Source organism: Prunus avium, chromosome 7 (genome assembly GCF_965620075.1).
Source record: "Prunus avium chromosome 7, drPruAviu1.hap1.1, whole genome shotgun sequence".
NCBI lineage: Eukaryota > Viridiplantae > Streptophyta > Magnoliopsida > Rosales > Rosaceae > Prunus > Prunus avium.
The window spans coordinates 23,620,566-23,638,522 of NC_142290.1; the positions used below are offsets into that span (position 1 = coordinate 23,620,566).

At 35.9% G+C, this 17,957-nt stretch overlaps 1 protein-coding gene across 1 annotated transcript; it reads right to left on the reverse strand.

Annotated features, from left to right (window-relative positions):
• Window positions 1-1,238: 1,238 nt before the first annotated feature.
• LOC110770269 (uncharacterized) lies at window positions 1,239-4,344 on the reverse strand. The gene is made up of 2 exons (XM_021974368.2): window positions 3,688-4,344; window positions 1,239-1,326 (listed from the first exon to the last, which is right to left on the reverse strand). Exons 1-2 carry the CDS (start codon window positions 4,327-4,329, stop codon window positions 1,258-1,260), a joined length of 711 nt encoding a protein of 236 aa, XP_021830060.2. The 5' UTR covers window positions 4,330-4,344; the 3' UTR covers window positions 1,239-1,257.
• Window positions 4,345-17,957: the final 13,613 nt, after the last annotated feature.

Genomic DNA, 17,957 nt, shown 5'->3' on the forward strand with positions numbered 1-17,957 from the left:
AGCAGATGCATCATTAAATATCTTTCTTTCAAATGCCTTTGGTTTTGTAATATAATCTGGACATTGTTCTTTCTTAAAAAAAAAATTAGTTGATACTAAAAATGTAATAGAAATTATCCGTTATCATGTAAGTCACAGCCTCTCTTACAAACCCACCTCCCTTGCCGCCAGCACCGGCTGCACCTACCTGAGCAACATAAGTCATGGGTTTGGAATGAAGTGAAGGCACTTTGGACAAATGACCTTAGGGGGTCATCTCAGCCACATAGCATACCTCACCGTTGGAGTAGGAGTAGGAGTAGCTTGACGGCTGGCATGAATGACTGACATGTGTACAATGCTTTACCATTTGATTCACCGTCGATCAACGCAGGAAGTATTTGATGGGCGCCACCAACTGGCACCTTCTTATTCTTAAGTTTTAGAAGGACATCCTTGTTGAGGCTGGGTTGCAAGTATGTGTCATCTAGGTTTTCTAAGCTGTCATAGAGTTTGCCTAAACAACCGACCATGCGTTTCTTAGAGAGGAGCCTGATCACAGTGCCGACGAGTAGAGACAAAAAAGTGAAAAGAAATTCAACAAAGTCCTTGCCAGCTTAAGCAAAGAGAACTTTGTTATGCTTTTTGTCAATAAGGAGCTTCAAACTAACTGGAGAAGTAGAGATTGATTTGGTTTTGGTTTTGGTTTTGGATTTGGAGGGGGGCATTGAGGCAGAGTGAGATGGAGGACATGCCAACTTTGTTAAACGTTTTTTAATTGTCGTTTGGATAGACCTTATCTATATTATTCAATTATCGTTATGAGAGCCTTCTCAAAAAATAGAAAGAAAAAATAAAGTAATTATGAGGGCGCGTTTACAGTTGTCTAATATATAACCTAGCATTCAACAAAAAATATATATAACATAGCATGCCCCCAGGGGCGTAGCGCAATGATTCGAAGGACGAGTCGGGGCCAACCGTAAACTCAGTTCTAATCCTATTATTATTGTGCGAGTTCCTTGGTATCAATATATATATATATTTAACCTAGCATGACATTTCATATTAGGAGATGTTTCAGAATATTCATTTCTCGAGGCTCGATCCTTGGGGTGAACATGTGCAAGCTAACCAATCAAATTAAACAAACAGTTTCTTCATTCGAAGGGAAACGAGAAAAGATTGAAATCCGAAATAGCCATTACATTTCATTTATATCCAAAATGACATCATAAAGCAATACAAATCTCCTTAATTCACAAAGCAGAAAACGTTTTAGGCCCCCAGGAACACTTTGGTAAGGACTGCACTGGTCTCGAACGATGCCTTCAACAGCTTCGAACCCTACAAAGAGAAAAAACAAAACATACAATATGTCAAACAAATAAGCTTTAAATCAAAGCAGAGACGAGGAATTAGTTTGAATGTTGGGTTGCATGATGATTCGGCCTTATTTATTAATCCAACAAGTATATATAAAATTTATGAAAGATGAAATCTAAACAGAAAATATATTTTAGCCTTTTCTTTTTTTATATACAAATAGAAGTAAATAATAAAATGACATTATGACATGTAAAGAAACAAACAAGGGCTTGTCCAATATAGGTCCCTACAATTTTTATTTCCTACACATATACTCATCATTCTATAAATCTATGGCCCCGTTTGGTTCACGAAACAGATTTCATGGGAAATCATTTCATATATCATTTCCCAAGGGATGAGAAATGGTGATTCCTTTCCCATGTTTGGTAATGCAGGGAAAGTAACCCGGAAATATTACTTTATTTCCTTTCCCGTGTTTGTTTTGAGTAGGGATGGAAAGCTAATTTTATTTAGTTTTCCAATTTTACCCTTATTAAAAATATGAAAAAATATGTTATGAATTAAAAAATAAAAAAGGAATACCAATAGTTGTTGGATAAAACTGTAATTATAAATTATTAGTAAGGACAAATTAGTTAGAAAAAATGTGCATTTAATGCTAGCCTTACTTTCCCATGAAAAGGGAAAGTAAAACCCAAGGATGGAGGATGGCTTCACATTCCCCCTACTTTCCCATGTGCCAGGCAACGATTTCCCATGCCTGACTTACTAAACATGGGAAAGCAATTGATTTCCCATCCCCAAGTTTCCTTTCCCATGAACCAAACCGGGCCTATGTGTAAAACCCAATTTCAAACTTAAATAACCAGTATGATATAAGAGGTCATGGTATTCTTATGTTTTTACATCGTTGCCATCAGAATTCATATTTTATTTATAATTTATTCCATGCATTTCATTAACTGCCATAATTGTAATTAAAACTCCCTATCAATAGTATATCAATCACCCCATTTATTTTGGTTGTCATTCCCTCTAACATATCTCCCCCTAAAATTGCAAACCAAAAAAAAATAAGTAAATTACATATCCCATAATGTACATATGAAAAATATAAATATAAATATATACGTATAAAAATATAGGTATATTATTTTCCAAAAAAAAAAAAAAAAAAAAAAAAAGGTCAATTACTTTGTAATTGAAATTTCAGTACATTTTTCATAAATTAAAAATAGGTACGCAATCATTTATAGAAAATATGTACATTGTATAATTGAAATTTATGCACATTTTTTATAAATTAAAAATAGGTGCATTATTTAGAAGGAAAAAACATAAGTTCATTATACTAGGTAAATTGTTTTACTAGAGAAATAAAATAGGTACATTATTTAGAGAAATAAAATAGGTTCATTTTAAAAAAATTCATAAAAAAAAAATAGATTATCAAATTATTTTCCATAAAACAAGTAATAGGTATATTATTTAGAGAAAAAAATAGATACAAAATTCAGCGAAAAAATAGGTTCATTATACTAGGTAAATTTTTTTACTAGGTGTATTATTAGAAAAAATAAAAAATAAAAAAGGTAAATTATTTTGAGAGGAAAAATAGGTTCATTTAAAAAAAAATTATTTTCATAAAACAAACAATAAAAATATGATCAAATTATTTTTCATAAAACAAGTAATAGGTGCTTTATTTAGAGAAAAATAGGTACATTATTTAGAGAATAAATAGGTTCATTTATAAAAAAAAACATTTTTCAAAAAACAAACAATAAATAGATTATCAAATTATTTTTCAACATAATTAGAATGTACACTATTATTCATAAAACTATAAGAAAATAGATTACTAGTCGTATAATTCATAAAAGGGAAACAACATAATTTTTTAATTAAATAAACCAAAACGTTAATTCCCTATAGATTACTAATACGTTAATGTCGAATTTAATATTTAATTTCAAATAAGTTTCTAAATTAATTCCTACATCCATTACAACTATTTGGAAATCTTTCCAAATTCAATTTGTGTCATTAGTTACACCCCCCATAACACATTAACTTATAAATATGAGTAGTTTTAAAATCCGAAAAATACAATAAATCAGATTTTAAGTTATATTAGGTAACTTGCTTAGTTGGATCCTAGTCATCGGGTATTATTTAAAAAAATTGGGAATTTTAAATATAAAAATAAAGAAAAGGGTTGTAGGTGATTTAAAATGAATTCTATATGGGTCTAAGCTCAAGTTACTAAACAAAACAAGACTCAAACCTACTATAACTTACAAGAGAACATAACAAGTTACACTATATATTATAGAGTAAAAGTATAGAGATTATTAGGAGGAATAATATTCAGACCTCTTGCATCCCAAGATGAACCACCTTCTCTTGAAGAGCACCAACATCCTTCACATTGAACTGGTTAAGTATAGCAATACTTGAAATGGTGGACATTGGCTTCACCTCCAAGTTATCCATGACCATGTATGTTACTACTCCCTTGACATACCCTCCCTCGCTGCCGGACGTTGCCACCACCGTAGAAGAAGAAGCTTGTGGGGAAACATCAGTCACCGTAGTGGTCATATTGTATCCACTTGGGCAAAGGGTTCCAACAACATTGGAAATATGGCGGGGATTGCAGTATGGACACATGTAGAACTGTTTAGAATTCGAGTCGACATTAATATTGTTGGTCAGCAAAGGAAGGATATTGGCACCAGCAGCAACTGTGGTCTTTGGTTTCAGCAAGGTGTCCTTGTCAAGATTGGGTTGCAAGTATGTGTCATTGAGATTTTCGACACTCTCATAAAGGTTTCCCAAGCTACCAACCATGCCTCCGTCTTCGGAGAGGAGCCTGATCACAGTCCCAACAGGCAGAGACAGGAGATTGAAGAGAAAATCAACAACATCCTTGCTCGCTTCGGCAAACAAAACTTTGCAACCCCTTGTGTCGATCAGGAGTTTCAAGCTCACACGTGTGGTGTTGGAGGTTGCCATATTGATGCAATATGTTTTTTTTTTCTTTTGGATACTATATTGATGCAATGTTGAGGCTCAGGTTACCTATCAATTTATAGTCTTAGAAGAAAATTTACTAAAACATTTCAAATTAATTATTCGGGTCTGCGAAAAAAAAATTAAGGGCAAAAGTTAGGGAAGCACTCAAAATACCTCTTCCCTAAGTCTACATTTTCATAAAGACAAATTGAGACGAAACCAATTTAGCATATGACACTTATGTCCCTCAAATTTGTCCTCCACCGACCAATAAAGAAGAACCTTTTCTTTTTTATTGGCAAAAAAGAAGAAAAAAACCTTTTTTTTTCTTTTCTTTTTTTCTCTTTTTCTCCTTTTCTTTATTACTTTACAATACTTTTTCAGAACAAAGGAACACTACATAGTACATATACATTCCGGTGCTCTCAAGCTTAACAAAATTTCATTAGTTGCCAAGGATCCTATCGTTCAATAAAATTTCCTTAGTTGCAAAGGATCCACTATTATTATTTCAGTAAGTTTCTTTTTTCTTGTTTTTATAAGTAGACTTCTAGTCTAAAATAGGGAAATATTATTGTAGTAGTATTATTATGCTAAACTGACCATAATATTTTATTTGGTCTCTACGTTATAGGAGTCATTTTATAGTGAGGGTCTTAGATAACGCCCTTAGATGAAATCTTATCTCTTAACCATTGGATCAACTGCCCAATTTGATCCAACGGCTAACCAATTCAATCCAATAGTTAAAAAGGGCCTTAGATAAGACCCTCACTTTAAATGCATGCTCTTATAATTGGTACAAGTCAATCATGAAATCTTGGGATGACTGGTCATTTGGCGGAATTTGAGACTATACATTTCGGTCAAGCTTAATAAAATTTCCTTAGTTGCTAAGGTGGGTTAATAAAATTTCCTCAGTTGCTAAGGATCCACTCGTTTAATAAAACGCCTTATAATTAGTTGCTAAGGATCCACTATGTAGTGATTTGGAGTCAAGCTCTCCAAAAATAGTCGTGGATTCGAGTCCTAGCATGTGTGTGTGCATTTATGTGAATATCGTCCATTTCAATAGGAGAGGCCCTATAAAAATATTTCCTTAGTTAAAAACCACTCTTAAATTTTTCTCTACTTTCATTTTGAAGAAATTTGACGTCCCACTCCAAAATTAACTCGCAATGGAGAAAATTAGTAGCTTAACTCCTTAGAGCACTTCCATTGTAGGAGCCCAGCCCAGGCAAAAGGCCCCCTAGGCATCCAAAAGTGATTCCAGCGCAGACATCCAACCTGGGCAAGAACTAGGGTCCACCAAGCCCAGGCATGGCCCAAGGCAAGATTAGCCTGAGTTGCTACCTAAGGGTGCTGACATCAGCGAATAAAAAAATTTATAAAAATTGAACAAAATTCTGAAAAATTACCAAAAAAATTCAGAATTTGTTTTTTATACATACCAAGCAAATTCTTTTATTATTAATCTCATACATATAAATAGTAATTGCCCTTGGGTTGTGATGTAGGACGAGGTATGTGTCATTTATGGTGGGAAAAATTAATTAAAATAAAATGGCTTAAAGTTGAAAGGACATTGTGCAAGAGAGGAAAATTATGGTTAAGCATCAATAATGGCGCTAGGAAAAGAAGGACGGTGTATCGTTGGGATTTTCGAGTTGCTTGATTTCTTGAGAAGATTTATATTATATTTATATTTTTTAGAATAAGTTATCAATTAGGATATTATTTTCTTTATATGATTTTAATTAGTTTTCTTATTAGTTAAGTTTTAGGAATATTCTGGAATCCAGGGTTTCCTACGGTTTTAGGATTTCTTGGTTTTCTATTTAAGCCAACTCATGACATTGTATTAATTAGTTTTATGATATTATTAATCAAATTTAGAGATTTTCTCTATTTTCTGGTGGATTCCAATCGCTCATGGATTTCAGTTTATATTTTCTGGTTTAGACATTTATCGATCCGTAAACTCGTGCTTCCATGTTGCATCAAGTGGTGTCAGAACGGGTCATCATTTGGAGAAAGGATTTTCCTTCTCAATGATGAGCGGCGATGGGAGGTACGCAAACCTCATCGACGATGGTCGTGGTAAAATATCAAATATTAAAGGGGAACATGCTGGTGGATTTGCCTAAAGCCAAACTGATCAATCCTATGTTGCAGATGTTCCATGCTTTATGGGAAGTGATTGCATTGAAGGGTTTCACGAATGGATTACAGATATAGAGGAAATATTTGATACATGTACAATAGCAATTTCAGAAGAGAAGATGGTGAAAATTGTTGTGTCCTGTTTAGGAGGCGATGTTGCTTCTTGGTGGGATCGGATGCAAAAATCTATGAAGCAACAAGGTTAAAATCTTATTGCTTCTTGGCGTAGGATTAAAAGACTTCTTGTGGAAAAATTCTTTCCTTTTGAATATGATATATATTTGTTAAGGAATGGTTACAAGATTAAACAACCCAAAATTTTGGCCAGCTAAGAAAAGATGGAGGAAGAGGTCAAAGAAGAAGAAATTGTAATGGAGGTTGAATTAATTGATGATCAAGTAACCCACAAGATGGAGGGAAAAATTGAAGGTATGAATAAATCCGAATTTAAGGAGGAAACACATTTATTCAAGGAGTTTGATTATCAACTGGCATATTCTAATATTGTTTATGAAATTAATTATATGATTATTCCATAGAAGTATGAGCAAGTTTGGACAAATCATGGGTTTGTTCCTATGAAGGAAATTGAAGAGTTTATTCACACATCAAATTCTATATATGTCTACCTTAGTTCAATTTAAGGAGAACTCGAGGTCGAGTTCTTTACAAGTGAAGGAGTCTGATATAGGACAAATCATGGGTTTGTTCCTACGAAGGAAATTTACAAAAGGGGAAATTTTCAAAATCAGAAAATTGGGCTTCAAATATGGAAAATCATGCTTGAACATCAATTATGGAGCTAGGGAAAAAAGGAAGGTGTATCGTTGGGATTTTCAGGTTGCTTGATTTCATGAGAAGATCTATATTATATTTATATTTCTAGAATAAGTTATCAATCATGATATTATTTTCCTGATATGATTTTAATTAGGATTTAAATTATTTTCTTATTAGTTAAGTTTTAGGAATATTCTGGAACCTAAGGTTTCCTACGATTTTAGGGTTTCTTTGTTTTCTTTTTAAGCCAACTCATGGCATTGTATTAATCAGTTTTTTTTAATCATATTGTTAATCGAATTTAGAGTTTTTCTCTATTTTCTGGTGGATTCTAGTCGCTGATGGATTTCAGTTTATCTTTTTGGGTTTAGACGTTTGTCGATCCGTAAACCCATACTTCTATGCTACATCAAGTGGTATCAAAGCGGGTCATCATTCAGAGCAAGGATTTGCCTTCTCAATGATGAGCGGCGATTGGAGGTACGCAAACCTGACCGGCCAAGTCGTACAGGCTAACAGTCGATAGTCGGCAGATGCCCTAGACATCCCCTGCCAATTCAGCCTCCTAGAAGGTATCTTGCAGGAATCTCTCGAGTTCCTCACTGGTATATTAGCTTGGACAAGTGGTACCCTTTCAAGCTACTCCCACGAGTCCCACATCATAACTTCACACCAATAAGACACCCAAAACCTCTACAAATAGAGCCCCTTTCAAGCTACCCGTCTAATTGTGAGCACCAACAATAGCAAAAGTGACCAACTGGCCAGAGTTCAACAAAGAACAGGCGATCAACAGATCCTGAAGTTCAAAAATATTAGTGAGCAGCCGACATGCCCAAGTTCAGCAAATCAAATAAAGTGGTCAACCGAGACCAATATTTAAAGCTACAAAGCTACAAAAAAAGAAAAAATATTCATCTACTTTGAGACTTCAACAGGAGCCTCCCCCTTGTTGATGTCATCTTCAGCTCCAGTCTCATTAGCCACATTTCTCTTTGGCTACTGTCTCACCATCCACCTGCTCATCAAATGTAGCCACCTGCTCATTAGCTGCAGCCAAGCTTCGGAGTCATGGGAACTCTGAAGTTAAGCGAGTTGGGGCTAGAGCAATCCCAGGATGGGTGACCCACTGGGAAGTTGCTCGTGAGTTCCCAGAAACAAAACCGTGAGGGCAGAGAGGGGGGCCCAAAGCGGACAATATCATGCTAATGTGACAATTTGGTATCAGAGCAACTCTACCGTGTGGTGCGAGTGTGCCAACGAGGACGTCGGGCCCCTAAGGGGGTGGATTTTAACATCCTACATCGACCAACGGAGAGGGGGTGATGTGCCTTATATGTACATGCACACCTCCATCTAACACAATGCCTTTTGGGAGCTTACTGGCTTCGGAGTCATGGAAACTCTGAAGTTAAGCAAGTTGGGGCTAGAGCAATCCTAGGATGGGTAACCCACTAGGAAGTTGCTCATGAGTTCCCAGAAACAAAACCGTGAGGGCAGAGAGGGGGGCCCAAAGCGGACAATATCGTGCTACAGCGAAGCTGATCTCAGGATGTAACTTGCTCATCTGCTTTGGCTATCTGCTCCATAGCATTAGCCTCTGCCTCATCAACTGCCACCTCCTTGGCCTCATCCTTCTTGACTATAGGCTCATTAGCCATCGTCTCACCAGCTACCTGCTCCTCGGTAGTATTGTGTTCGTGACGGTATCATGCTCACCTCAAGTAGAAGACTTTATTGGAAAACACTAATGAGGAACATGCTTCCTCTTTCCAGATGCGTCGATCAAGGACTCATTCTTTTCATCGAGCTGATCAACCGAGTCGAGACCATGATGTTTCTATCTCTCAAACATCACCAGATGGGGGTAGACCACCTTCCTGCTTTCAGGACCTGGAAAACTTTGGTCATGTCTCGTTCGAGATCAAGCCTTTTATTGATCTCTTCAAACCGCAAGCAGAAGACAAAAGTTGGTTGGTTACAATAACTCACATATAACAAAGCTTTGAATATGTGAGTAAAGCAGATCAGCGCAGTTCGAGACATACCATTGCAAGACATTGCACCAGTCGGCCAGCTTAATAGCTACCCAGTCCAAGCTGACCTAAACACAGCATAGTTGCTCGGCCAATCCCGTGATTGGCCCCTACACCAAGAATGAATCTCAAAGGCCTCCTCCTATTAGGAGCCTAACTCAACCTAGATGCAGTTGGAAAGCCCGATAAATACTTCTCATCTCCTTCATGCCACATAATCGAAATGCAAAAGCTATGGGGCATTTGTGGGAACACATATTTCGGCAACCAATAGATGGGCGTCACATGGAAAATGAATATTCCTTAGGTCAATTGATTACCCTAATTAAATCCTATTAATTAAGGAAATTATCTTTGATTTAAGATGAGAATATCTCCCCAAATTAAGGATAAGATTTCCATCAAATCTCCTTGATTAATTCCAATCTCTCATTTATGTGTAAGAATAATCCTAATCAAATAAGGATTATTCTTCAAACCCTAGCCTACAAGGAGCACTATAAATACATGGCTACATCACATATATGAGGTAATCCGATTTCTACCCTTGAAGCGCCCTCTCTCTCATGCCACTCTCTTCTCCATGGCTCCAGCCACCCTCACACACGCCTCTGGCCACTCGGCTCTCCCCATAAGAGAAGACCTCCATCCTTTCCGTTATCTTTAGTATCTTTTTCAAGAATATTTAACTGACTTAGGCATCGAAGGACCTTTGGTCAACACACCCGAGTGTGGTCTATTTACTCCAATAATTTTTCACAAAAATTAAAGGAAGAAGAGAGAGAAGGAAACTCGAAACGTGAAGAATCAACCCGTGAATCCCGTGCGAAAATTTGCTCAAACAAGAACCTCAACATTTTGCACATGAACATGATATTTTGGCGGCAAGTAGGGAACTGCGCTTTTTCTTTTCCCATAATCAATCACCAGACTAACCATCCTCCAAAAAATTTGTTTCATAAAAAATAATTTTATTTGCACCCTGAGTTCGAGAACGTTGTTTTACTCAGTACATAATACATATCCTTATTTCTTTTTGTTTGGTCGACAATATCTCTTGAGGTCCCAACTATATGCACGAACGTATTTCATCGAATAAGTAACCCTCTCCTCGCTCCCCCTCTCTCAACTAACCCTAGGAAAACCCATCTGCCGCTTTCACAACAAAGGGGAGGAGGAGGTCACTACCCCTCCTCCCCATTCTCACCTTTTGCTCCCTCTGTGCTTGCCTTGGTGATTTCTTCCATTCTTTTGGGTGGATCTGAGACTATATGTCGTATTTTAATTATGTGTCCCCAATTCTCCATCAACCTCTCTCTAAATCCAATGTTGTCCCAGCATGTTCCATCTACCCCTCGAATTCCTTTTCCCCCTCTTCGATCTGGCCTCTCTTGAGGGATGCAGCAGCTAATCCTAAACGCAATCTCTCGCGTCCCCATCGGAAGGTGTATAGAGCTCTTGCTCTGGTGCTTGCACCACCACCCTCCACTCTCTTGATTCTATGGGCTTTGGGTTTCCATTTCTCTTGGTCTTGCTTTGATTGGTTGCTGCATTCTTTGTGGGGCATAGGCGGGTTCAAGCTTGGTGGAGTTGGTGATTCATGGATGGATGTCTTGGAGTTGATACGGCTATGTGGTTCAGGGAACTTCTGGTCTTGGTGGCAGATTTGTGGGTCTTTTGTGTGCAGCTATGCTGTTTTGTGCGGTGGTAATGTCTCCTCTCACGGCGGCTTTTGTGTGCTTAGGCTAGGGTTTTCCAAAATCCTAGCTTTGATTGTGAACTGGGCTGTATGCTTATTTTTGGGCTCTAATTGTATTTGGGGTGGGCCATTGGACTATGTGTGGTGTTTTATTTTGAGTTGTTTTTGTTTTTGTACTGGGTATGAGAACTTTGTTCTAAACTTGGTTTGAGTTTAGATGTTCTTTCCTAGTTGTGTTACAGGTTTGTTGTGCCATTGGTTTGTGCAGTTTGGATTTAGAGAGACAGAAGTGGTGCAGTTTCATCGAATAGGACAGAAGTGGTGCAGTTTGGATCAGTTTCACCCTCAACCCAAAGGTGAAAGTGAAAATCATCTACCTAGCTAACCAGGGGCGGTCCTATGCCTAGGGCAAGGTAGGCTGCTGCCTACCCCAAAATTTTAAAAAATAAAAAATACCCATATATAATAGGCCAACTCATGTGAAACATACAAACCTATGCCCACCCAAAGAGCAACCCACATGTATTCATAACCTAAAATTTCTCTCTTCTTTAATTATCTCCTCTTTAATTATCTTCTCTTTAATTACCTACCTCAAATTTTAAGATGTTGTATATGACAACATTGAATCTAACATATTTTAAATAGGTTAGAAGTTGTGTTCTAATCTGTTCTAGCGTTTACTTAAGAATGAATTTTAATTTGCTGACTTTGTTGAAATTAATAAGGTCTTTGATTTTTGGAATTTTGTTGAGATGTTTGATTTGATATTGGTATTGTTGAGATGTTTGATTTGTTCTTGATATGTTAATGTTTGATTAAAGGCATTGATGTTATTATGAGAATTTATTTGATTTTTTTTTTGGGATGTTGGATTAAATAGTTTATCTTTTGTTATGTCGGATCACAATCCGAACCCCAAGAAAACAAAGAATTTGTTGGAATTTTTTTGTTTTAAGAAAAAGATTAGTTTTTTCTTTGTTGCTAAACTTTTATTTATATATAGAAATGCATTTGATGGTAAGGCTCATTATGTCCTCCTACTAGGTGTATATTTTTATGTTTATTAATGAGATTCACTCATAACGTCGAGTTTTTAATGTAAGTTTCGCCCAGCTGGATTTCGAATCCTGGATCCGCCACTGTAGCTAACATTCTTAAAAATTCATTGCTTATATATAGAGCTGCAACTACAGGTAGGTGCTTGCCATGCTTTCTGGTCATGTGGTGCTCTCTGTAACACATAGTATGCAAGCCAATTTCATTCCAACGCGTCTTGAACACTATGTATTGGGAGAGATTTAGGATTTCGAGCCCAAGTAATTCAAGTCCAACACATGAATACCATATCAAAAAATTAATTAGGGTAAAATTCTGATATGTACTCTTCTGGCTGGGTGGGAATATATATAAGATTGCATTGTGGGAACTCAAAAATAATAGTAACTAGCCTCTTCGCACACACTTTCACGCCTGTGAGGGACTTTTAAAAAAAAAATTTATTTTATTTTAGAATTAAAAAAAGAAAATAAGTAGTTGTGTTCCATAAAAATAGGATTCATTATCTGATTTTTCTTTTAATTTTTTATTTTTTTAATATGAAAAAGTGTGCATTTATCATATTATCCTCATTTAATTAATAATTTCAATTCTTAATGTTTGCATTAACCAATGGCATTTTCTGGTAGTTTAAATGTTTCACCATTCTCGGCCTTTTGCTTTATAATATATAGATAGATGAACTCCTAAGGTCAACTATACAAAATAACTACCGTCAATCATGCATGCATGGAGTACTTTTATTTATATATACCTAGCTGGGCTTAAGCCCACCTAACCCAAATGTCATAACAACTGGCGTCCATAGCCCTCAGCCCATCCCTTATTTTTTGTTTTCTTCAACAACAAAAAAAAAATTAGTTTCGTCCCTCATTTCGTTATCTTTTTGTTTTCCCTATATAAACAGCAAAGCCCCTGCAGTATATAAATCAAACCAAAGTATTAGGTACCAGAGCATGTGATAGTCTCTCTGCCAAAGTCCACCAAACCAACATCTCTCAGTAGTTATTAAATACACTCCTTTCTTCTCCCTACTTTTCCATGGCGGGTCTTCAATACAACTTCTTTCCCACTGATTTCTTTTACCCTCGCACCGCTCCACAGGCCGCCAACAAACCAGTTGTTCTTCCCCTCCAAACCACCAAACTAGATCATGTAGCCGCCGGGGATCTCGAGCAGCTCAAAGCTTTGGCCATTCAACGCCGCGGAGTTCAAGCCGTCCAGGTTACCAAATCTCCCCCGATGCATGGTTGAATAATATGCAAGAATTTGATGAAGATCAACGTAATGAACTTTGGGGTATTATTATATATGCTTAAGGGCTCTTTTTTCTTTCCCCTTTATAGTTTCTTTGCTTTCCTTTTCATGTATCACAGAGTTTAATTTTGCCATGTAACAAGATGGTGGGTGTTCTTCTTTGGTATTAGCATCATCCAGAATATGTACGGTTTTTATGATTAGATTATTATTATGAAAGATATGGTGATGCAATTTCTGCAACTTAATGTTAAAAGAAAATCGTTTGTTCCTCAAAATGAAAAAAAGAAAATAATTTTAAAATAAGTTGTCAAAATGAAGTTTGCTTCTATATACCTTTTTTTATTAACCTATTCATCACTGTACAGAACTCCAACTATAAGATCTTTTGCTCCTGCAGACTTACTCATCTAGCAACCACGTCTTTGAACCCAAAAGAATAATTGCAGCCAAATGATTGATTGACTATTCCGTTTGCTTACTTTTTTTTTCAACCGTAGGAAAATGTCTTCTTATTACAAAATGGAGGCTAATGGTCGCTAAACCAAGTTCCCATTGACAATTATTTTATGCTTAAAAAATCTTACTACCAAAAAATTTGATGGTAAAGTTTAAAAGATGAGACCTGCAGCCAGCAGAAAATGGGAAGTGATGACTTAGATTTTGAGAATGGCTCCGATAATTATGGGCGATAAATTAGATGTGTAGGTAGATTTAATATGCAATATACATGCAATTCAACAGTCGAGAGATTAAAAAATACGTAATCAATCCTTAATATAAAATATTTATTAAAGAATCCCCAACAAAGAAACTCCCCAGTTGACCCAAACATAAAAAAATAAAACAAGTAAATAAACTCCCATGACATAGGATTCATGTGGACATCGTGAAGCCGTCCAAATTAGCAGTGTGAGAATTTCTGGTAGGGCCAATATTCGTGGACACATGTGGAAATAATTTAAAACATGGGTTTAAGGTGCTTTCAGAATTGAACATGCATTTCTGTCTAATTTTGAACAGTTTTTCCAACTTGACTGGCATAATAAGATAATGGAGAATATTCCAATGATCCATGGCGTGCAGGCCACGGTGGCTGCTTGGCATTGGCTCAAAGATCAATATGGGAATATGCCGAGTGAAGTAGAGAAGTCCAAGTTTTTAAACATACAACACGTGCCAACCGCCAAGACTTTCTTTCTTTCTTTCTTTTTTTTGTTTGGGAGGTTTGGTACTACCATACCAGCACATTGCTATCAACTTCTCAAGTCATCTTGCATGCCTTGAAATAAATGTTTGTTTTATTACTTGCTAACATGAAGTCATGGTGCATGCCTTCCACCATATATAGTCCTTATTTCCTTATAATAATACCATTAATTCTATTTCTGGGATGTTAATCAATGATCCGAACTGTTCAATTTTTAAGTTCTTTTTTAAGAATTGTTCATGTAAAAAATTCAGCTAAGTTATAAATTGTTTAGCCGTTTAATTATGCATATTTTTTTATAAATTTCATGTAACAAACTACGTCATGTTTTATATTTTAAATGACCAAATAACTTCATATCTTAACGATTTTTTTGCAAAGATAACCTAAGAAGGATGTGTGCACTTTAGTTACAATAAGGAAAATTGTGTATATATTTTTGTTTTATTATTAGTGCCAAAATAGAATCTTTTACTTGTTTTAACTAACAGGGGGAATATGATTTAGGAATCTAATCACGAGTTATTCTTTTGATTAACAATTTTTTTGGTCAACTCATCACGAGTTATTCCGGCCCACCAAATTAGATGCAGGTAGGGTAGCTGTGCATCTTTATATAAAATAAATAAATGTATACAGTTTGACGAAACATCTGTCTAAAGGAGGACCGTACGTATCTCAAATAAGTTATCAAATGAGAAAAACGTTATTTTCAAACAATTAGAAGCAGAGACGAAGCTTCTGTCAGAATGAAAGATGGGCTACAATCTGGACCTAGGGTTAATGGTGAGCTTTGCGCTTGGCCTTGAGTTTATGTATTGATCTTCGTTGATCAACAATGTTTTTCATGCCATTTGAACTCATATAAAATTTCCCCAGATTTTTTTATTTTTACGTTTAGTACAAGTGATTTGAGGAGGGGGATTTACACACAAATATTCATTGGGTATTTAGGAGTTCAAACCTTTTAACAACACGAATGAGAAGCCAAAGTGAAGCAAATCAAATACACAGCTAGGTACTAGCTAGAATCTTGGAGACGAATATAGAGAGGTTAATTACTTAATATAACAACAGTAGATGAAAAGGCCAAGTGCATGAAAAGAATCGACTCCGTTCATGATTAAGAAATGCTGCATCAGCTCACTCTTGTGTAATTTTTATTTTTTTAGGTTTTATAATGAAAACTTGTTGTCAATCTTGACGTACGCAACAACTTTACGTAAATAATAGATTTAAATTACGATCATCTCAAGGTTCTTGGATTTCTTATTGAACTTTATTGTCAAATACATAATAGATAACTGGTTTTATTTTATCCTTTGTTGCCCTTAGCTTGTCATTACAGATGAATAAAATTTAGTTGTTACACTCTGTAGCCTACTAAAAGTATGAATTCTATTAATAAGTTTTCCAATTCGAACAGTTTAATATAGTGCATAATATTGTGTGGTTGTTCGTCAAGTTTTGAACACCACGATGCCTTTGGCTGCTAGCAACCTATACGTTAGCAACTAGCGGTTGCTTGTTTGTGAAGGAAGTGATACCAGAGAGATCCAAGCCCTGAAGTGGGCTTGAAAGTTGCTCTCTGGTGAATTGCGATAGGCATGCTGCCAAAGATAGTGTAATTGAGAGAATAGAGATGAACTTGGAGAAGAAGATTTGCAGAAAATGCTAATCTAAAATTGTATTACTCACTTAAGAGTTATATGCAATTGTACATGGTTAATTAATAATTACATCTAACACAAATCCTGGAAAGGTATCCCTAAAACATGGATATGTAAACATGGAAAAGTATGAGAGATGATAGACAAGCTTTTCCTTGTTTTAGGAAAGCTGTCTATGTCTTGTTTATGTCTTGACTAACACTCCCCCTCAAGTTGGTGCAAAAATATCACGCATGCCCAACTTGTCAACTGAGTCATGAAAGACTTTACTCGATACGGCCTTCGTCAGAATGTCGGCAAGTTGGTTTTCCGAGTTTACAAATGGAAACTTAATTATACCACTTTCTAGTTTCTCTTTGATGAAGTGTCGGTCCACATGTTTGGTACGGTCGTGTTGTACTGGATTCCTGAAAGGACTTCTCACACTCATCTGTCCAATTAAACTTCACTTCCTTTCGAGTCAACTTGGTCATTAGTGCAGCTAAATCGGGAGAAATCCTTTATGAATCTTCGGTAGTACCCTGCCAATCCTAGAAAACTTTGTATTTCTATGATATTTTTGTGTGGAAGCCAATTTAGTACCGCCTCCACTTTAGAAGAATCTACTGCAACACCATACTCGGAAATTACATGTCCTAGGAATTTCACCTACTGTCATGTTCTGCCTTACTTATTGCCTTGCTCACAGGGTTTCTGTGTTCTGCCTTACCTACTGTCGTGTTCACACGATTTAAGTGTTCAGCTTTTATGTGTTCTTCTATGTGCCCTATTTGTTAGGGTTTGTCAATTGTTTCACTTGTGGTTTATGACAAGGCCTTCTCTATAGTTGTTCGATTAGTCAATGTTGAGTATGGTGTTCTATGACTCGCTTGTCAAGTTGGGCATGCGAAATATCTTTGCCCCAACTTAAGGGGGAGTGTTGGCAAGTCCATACTTAGTTAGGATTTTGGTTACTTACTCATTTATCTAATCCTATTATAATTGAGATTTATTTCCTATTGTAATTTGGATGTATTTCCTATTTTATTTAGGGTTGTACTTCCTTATAAATACTTCCATATTGGAGAAGAATAAAGATATGAGCAGATATGAGCAGAGGTGAGCATATCTGAATATTTGCCCTACTTTGTTTGACATAATAATTTGTCACCATCGATTTTATTGGCGCTTCTTCAAGAATCATTTCTATTATAAAAATTAAGCAACACCCGCATAAAATTTTAGTTAGATTTAAATTTATTCTCTACACCCATCACTTCTTCCTAAATTATCCTCACTAACCTAAACCAATCACACATACATTTTATATTCACACCCCCACAAACCCGAATTTTCCAACAACAAAAAACCACCATTTTAGAAAACCCCATCACTTATGAACCCCATGACTTTGTGATAGACATGAACCCTAAGGCTAACCCCATCAGTTTTGCAACAATACACTGAATTGCCAGCATATTTATTAAGTGCTTATTGAACATTTCAATATCTCTACCTACCGAATTGTGAATTGTTATTCAGTATCTACATTTCAATAATTAAAAGCAATTAATTATAAATGCTAAAAATTAGGAATTTGACAAGTAAGGTAGATGGCATAGCTTGTAAATATTTTATAATACTAGGACAACTATTAACCTATATTCAAATTTGGGTTTTTTATATAAGTTGAAAAATAGGTGAGTTTATGTCTAGAATATAAGAGTTACAAGGGCCTATTTTTGGCTTTAAGTTAATATGAATAGTTTCTTAAG

Bases quoted from the DNA above. Each gene is read 5' to 3' on its own strand.
- LOC110770269 (XM_021974368.2), bottom strand. From the start codon at position 4,329: ATGGCAACCTCCAACACCACACGTGTGAGCTTGAAACTCCTGATCGAC. The intron at 1,327-3,687 runs GTCTGAATATTA...TTCTCTTTGTAG, and splicing joins TTCATCTTGGGATGCAAGAG to GGTTCGAAGCTGTTGAAGGC.